At 52.6% G+C, this 5,849-nt stretch overlaps 1 protein-coding gene across 1 annotated transcript in view; it reads left to right on the plus strand.

The window, feature by feature from the left end:
- Positions 1 to 1,855: 1,855 nt before the first annotated feature.
- The window catches only part of SCGN (secretagogin, EF-hand calcium binding protein), a gene marked incomplete at both ends in the record, with an annotated part of 29,834 nt that continues 25,840 nt past the window's right edge, over positions 1,856 to 5,849 (plus strand). Inside the window, 2 exons of the mRNA XM_082307286.1 lie at positions 1,856 to 1,928; positions 2,928 to 2,998. Of these exons, the coding sequence (XP_082163412.1) occupies positions 1,856 to 1,928; positions 2,928 to 2,998 (144 nt within the window). The remainder of the gene's footprint in view (positions 1,929 to 2,927; positions 2,999 to 5,849) is intronic.

Consider the following 5,849-nt stretch of genomic DNA (forward strand, 5'->3'; position numbering starts at 1 on the left):
CCTCCTGTGAGGGCGTGGGGGAGAACCAGCTGTGACAAGCTTTTTTTAATGCCCTCAGTTTTGCATCAGTTCCCATAAAACCTCACTGTCTCCGTCGAACGGCAGGGTGCTTCCCCTTGCAAGTATTTCGAAACATGGGGAGTATTTCCTCTTAAGTTAGTTTTGTTAAGAATATTTTTAGTAAGAAATCAGCTGCCATGATCATACTGCCAAGGACCCTTGTTGGTATCAGCCATGGTGAGGCTTTCCAAAGCCAGGTTACAAACCTTGCTAGACATGGATGGGCAGCTCGTTGCTAAAAACCTGGATCAGGCTGCTCCGTGGCTGGGGCTGATGGGCTCTGCGTCCTGGGAAGGGAGATGGGGCCAGAAAGTGGCTTTCGTGCCCCACCGTGCCTCATCCCACGCAGGAGCTCAGGCAGCCCCCCTGGGGCACACGAGGCCACCGCTGCCGGGGGCCGTGGCAGGAAGCACTGGGGAGAAGCGGCTGCAGGAGAGGCTCCACGGGGGAGCCGTCACCCTGGGCCAGAAATGCCTTTTGGCGGTGAGGCAAGGACGGGTCAAAAAGAAACCTGTGGAGCGGCCGGTCATGCCAGCAAGGAGTTTTTCTGGAGTCCGAAGGTGACCCCAGGCTGCCGGCCAGGGAACCCCCCGACCGAGCCGCTCCCACGCTGCTGCTTGAAGGCATCAGCTCCTCAGCGTCTGCTTTTCCTTTGCACACTGGGCATCGCTGTGCTGATCTCTCCGAAATAATGCAATTTGCAGACCTGCTATTTCCTGAGTAAAACACAACTTTTAGTTTTTCAGGGTTTGGTTTGGTTTGGTTTGGTTTTTTTTTCCCCTCAGATCAAATAGGAGCCTGCTCAGGGCAAACATCGAATACTTTTTAAAAGCCTTTTCTGCTCTGCTTCTGAGAGCCTCTCTAAAGCAATCAGTATTTGCATGAAGTCAAAAAATATATATCGAATCAAAAGCAACCTGGAAAAAACTACCTGTAAGGGATCTCAAAGGAGATAATCAAGTTGCTAGCAATGATTCTGGGAGCACAGGCAAAGGCACAGAGCCCAGTCCCAGGTACTGGGAATCCCACCCACAGGTGACATTCACGTCACGCGTAGTCCCAAGCAGGACCATCACGAATACAAAGCTCAGCCTTTCTCTGTCAGCACCGAGCCCTCTGGCCCCAAGGTTTCCTCTTTTGATCGCTATTACAGGAGGAAGAGAGCGTAGGTTTCCATCCGTCGTCATTCCGTGGCTCTTCGCTCCTGCGAGGGAAACCCTCCCGACGGCCGGGAGGGATGGATGGGAAGGTGGGAGATCCCTGCCCGCTGCTGCTTCGTTTTCATAAACCGAGGAGGAGGGCCACAAGTTTTAACAAACTTTTTATTTTTCCCTAAACACCACTTCTTCTCCAAAGCCTCGCTTTTCCCTCGAGGGCTTCTGCCTTCGTGTGGGGAGTTTTTAAACTTTCGAGGCTGCCTGCGAGGGCCGTTTCCAGGCGGCGGCTGCGGGGCCGGCTCTTTCCCCCGCCCACCCGGGGAAGCCTGAGGCCCGTCCTGCCAAAACCCGCGCCCAAGCACACCCCGACTTCAACACGGGCCTTGCAGCGGCTGGGATGCGGGCGGCCGGGCGGCCCCGGGGGCGGGGGAGGCGGGGCGGGCCCCGCGGGTCCCTGCCGCACGCGTGGGGGGGCCCTTCCCCACCCCCCACCCCCCCCGCGGGGCCGCCCCCGGGGCGGGGCCGCCGCCCTCAAAGCCGGGGCCGCGGGCGGGCGGCGGGCAGAGCCTGCGTGGGGCTGCGTGGGGCCGCGGGGGCTGCGTGGGGCCGCGGGGGCTGCGTGGGGCCGGCGCAGCACCATGGAGAGCGGCGCGGCGGGGCGCCTCGACGCCGCCGCCTTCCTCGGCGCCTGGCGGCGCTTCGACGCCGACGGCAAGTGGGGCCGGCCGGGGGGACACGCGTGGGGGCCCGCGGGTGGGGGCCCGCTCTGGAGGGAGGGGGCGGGCCGGCGCCTAGAGGGTGCCCAGGCGGGTGGGTGCTGTGTGCGTGGGTGCCGGGGTGGAGGGGTGGCCGTCTGGGTGGGTGCCCCGTGAGGGGGAGGGTGCCCGTTTCGAGGGGTGCCCCTCTGGGTGTGCACGCAGGTGGGTGCCGTGTCGGTGGGTGCCTGGAGAAGTGGGTGCCTGCACGAGTGGGTGGCCGCCAGCAGATCCAAGCTTCACCCCCACGGGGTCCTGAAGGTGTTTCAGAGCCCCCCTCTTCCTCCTCCTCCTGCTCTAATAGCAGGTCTGAAAATCTGCCTTTTCACCCCCAATTTTATGCCTTTTCATCACCTCCCCGAGGAGGCTGTAGCGAGGTGGGGGTCGGTCTCTTCTCCTGAGTAACAAGCGATAGGACAAGAGGAAACGGCCTCAAGTTGTGCCAGGGCAGGTTTAGGTTGGATATTAGGAAAAATTTCTTCACGGAGAGAGTGGGTAGGCGGTGGCACAGGCTGCCCAGGGAAGCGGTGCAATCACAGTCCCTGGAAGTATTCAAAGAACGTGTGGATGTGGTGCTTAGGGCCATGGTTTAGGGGTGGACCAGGCCGTTAGGTTAACAGTTGGACTCGATGGTCTTAGAGGTGCTTTCCAACCTTAACAATTCTATGAGTCTGTGATTCTGCTATTCCCTCTTGTGGTCCCAATCTGTTTCTTTTTTTATTTCCTGAAAAGTTTTCTGTAAGGAAAACTCCTAAGGGAGCCTCACAACGCTGTGCCCAGCACCCACGGAGACGTGACCTGATCAAATGGAACAGGAACCCCCCGAGAGGGCAGGCAGGGCCCCCAGCTGAGACCCCTGCCACGCGGCCGCGAGCCCCCTGCACGCCCCACACGACCTGGTTCCCAGGGCTCAGGCAGCACCGCCTGACCACTAATATATTTGACTTTTATTTAGACAATGGTTACATCGAAGGGAAGGAGCTTGACAATTTTTTTCGTCATCTGCTGGAGAAACTGGGACCAGAAGTAAGTACCGCCCCGCGTTAGCTGTGCATCAAGTCCAAGTAAAAAAGTCATTGCGTTGCGAGATGATTTGTATTTGTTGTTCTCTGATTGCTAGCTCCCCTAGCAATCCCCGAGGTAAAGAGCTTTTCTCTTGGCACCGAGGCGGCATTTAAGCAGGTGTGACAACAAGTGCAATCACCTGAGCAGTTCCGTCGTTTGTTTTCAGTCCAACAGCAGCTGGCAGGGTGAGGCTGGAGCTGGCACCAGCTGAAGGGGCTGCTTGGAAGCGTGGAGAGAAAGTCATTTACTGCCGGTGAATAGAAAGAAATGAAAAAGCACCAGCACACTGTCTGGCAGGGCGAGGGGGAGGACAACGGTGATGATTTATTCAAGCGAGCGCCCGATTACTTTTGTTAATATGATAGGTTTCTTTCCAAGGTCAATTTTTAACAATTATACCGTCATTAATTTTAAATGGTGCTTAGGAAGAAGACTTATGTCTGTATTGCCAAAAATGGCTAGAAGCCAAGCAGGAATCAATTCTGTTGCTCATGAGGTCAAGACCTGGCTTTCAAGTGTTTCTGGTTTCTCCCCTGCTTTCCTTTCCTACTTTTGCCAGCATTTCCCCTCTCCCACTCTCTGCATCTCAGTTCCACCAGCAGTTGCACGACAACTTACAGGGGCTGGTTTCCTTAGCTCCAGCTCATACGTTGCCTTTGACTGTCACCATAAGTGAAGGAGAAATCCTGTCACTCAGGTCAGCTGCTCAGAAATATCTAAAGAATATATTCTGATAACGGGCTTAATATTTTCACTACGCAGCCTGTGCCCAACTAGGAAGAGAAAAGAAGTAAGCATCTTCCAAATGGAAGGAGAGGGTGTGCCAAAGACCAGAGATGAAACAATTCCTTTAAGCAAAAAGTAATTAAAGGAAGGGGAAAAGGTAGCTGATAAAAGGCATAAATTCATGAGTATCATCAAGTGTAAAATCAGAATTATACTTACAAGCCAATTAGGATTCTTGGATCTTTGGGGCTACAATAAAAAAAATAGAAGCTGCGAATAATATTTCAAACATGTTTTTGTTTAATTTGCAAGTAAATTTGGATTGAAATATTGGCAGTTTCTACAGAAATGTCTTTCTAGAGCATGGATGGTTAGATGAACAGATAGGCACATAAAACCACTTGAAAGCAAATCAAAAAAGATTCAACAGTAAGTGCTAAGAATCATTAGGGACACAGAAAAAACGATTTGAAGAGAAATTGAAAAGCTCATGATCATTTACCTAGGCACAAAAGATTAAATTGGGAGCTGCTAGTCTTGGGGCACCAAGAAACACCAGCGCAAAGCCCGCTCAAATCAACCCAGTGGCAGCAAACGCGAGATGTCGAAGGAGAGGCTTAAAATGAGGCCGCAGAGCTCAACGCTGCAGCGGGTCGCTGAAGCAAGGGGCCTCCATGTGGGGCTCTCTAGGGTGAGCTGTAGCTGGTGATAAAAGTGAGGTTTAGCCGGGGATCTCACGCTGCAGGCGGCTTCCAATGATGAGAGGTCAAGAGGAAACTTCCAGCCCCGCTCTAGCCCATGGCTGCCCTTGCACATCCCTCACACGAGATTTTTGGAGACACCAGCTGGGTGGCAAGCCCAGTGTTACAGCAGTTTTTGTGGTCTTGCTGATATCAATGTGAAGTCTGTTCTACCATGTTAGGTATCAGCACACGGAACATGCAAAATCAAGGTGTTCTAGCAATGAACTACTCTGCTTCGAGAAATCAAGAACAGTTTCACCAATTGCCAAAAGTCACTGCTCAGACGACTCCAGCTTAAACCAGCACCCTTAGCCAGTTTGCATGTCCTTTGCTTCTGCTGTCTAGGTGTTGCCATTAAAAGAAAAAGCTTAACACGAATTGATTGAAGAAAGAACCAACTCCCTCTCTCCCTATTAAACAGAAGAAATAGGCAAATTCTGGAAGACAGTGCTCACTAACTGCCAGGGTGCTCAAACAGGCTCTCAAGTGTTTCTGGTTTTCTCCCCTGGTTTTCTTGCCTATTTTTGGCAGTATTTCCCCTCAAGCAGTATTACCCTGAGTGCTAAGATGCCGTGTTGCCGCGTTCCCCTTTGCCAGCGGACTGGTTTCGGTTCTCACGGTTGTGTGGGGACCAGGGAGTCTCCTACCCAGAGGGCAGGAGGCAGAGCAGCCTGCCTCGGCGGCGGAAAACCCAAGGGGAGCTTTATCCTGGGAGACTGAGAGCAGTCCCCTGCCCCGCTCCCCTGGGTATGGCGATTGCCTGCAGCGTTGGATTAAACCAAGGTCTCTACTGCCTTTGTACAATGAGTTTGTCTAACAACATTGAGCCATTTTTTTTCTCTTTTTCACACGATTTAGGTTGTACAGGCTTGTGGTTATAGTGGGTAATATATAGGGGTAAAGGATCCTCTTTGCACTGGTTTTCACCATCCTACAGAAAGAAAGTGTCCTTCGTGATACAAGCGGTGAGCTGGGACCGAGCATCTCTCTTGCTTTAGTGCTCCTTCTGACCTTTACTTCTTCTTTGGGCTCTTAACGTCTCTGTTTTCTTGCACAGTAAAAAGGGGAAGACAGTAATACGCTGGCATAACTTCCAGATGTGTCGCAAGGATTAATTAGTGACTGTGTCTGAACTGCTACACAAGTGATAAATAATGTTATCAGCACTGGAAGTTGTCTCTGTTTGAATAGCGAACGGCTTCATAATTATATTTTTTCAGCCTGCACTCTCTAAGCTGTTATTCTTCTTAATGACCACTGTAGTCCTTCAGCTCTGTTTTTCTTCCCAGCTACTCTGCAGCATCCCCAGCTGACACTAAATGCCAGGGGATGGGAGCAGCTGG

Source organism: Platalea leucorodia, assembly GCF_965183815.1.
Source record: "Platalea leucorodia genome assembly, chromosome: 1".
NCBI classification, from domain to species: Eukaryota; Metazoa; Chordata; class Aves; order Pelecaniformes; family Threskiornithidae; genus Platalea; species Platalea leucorodia.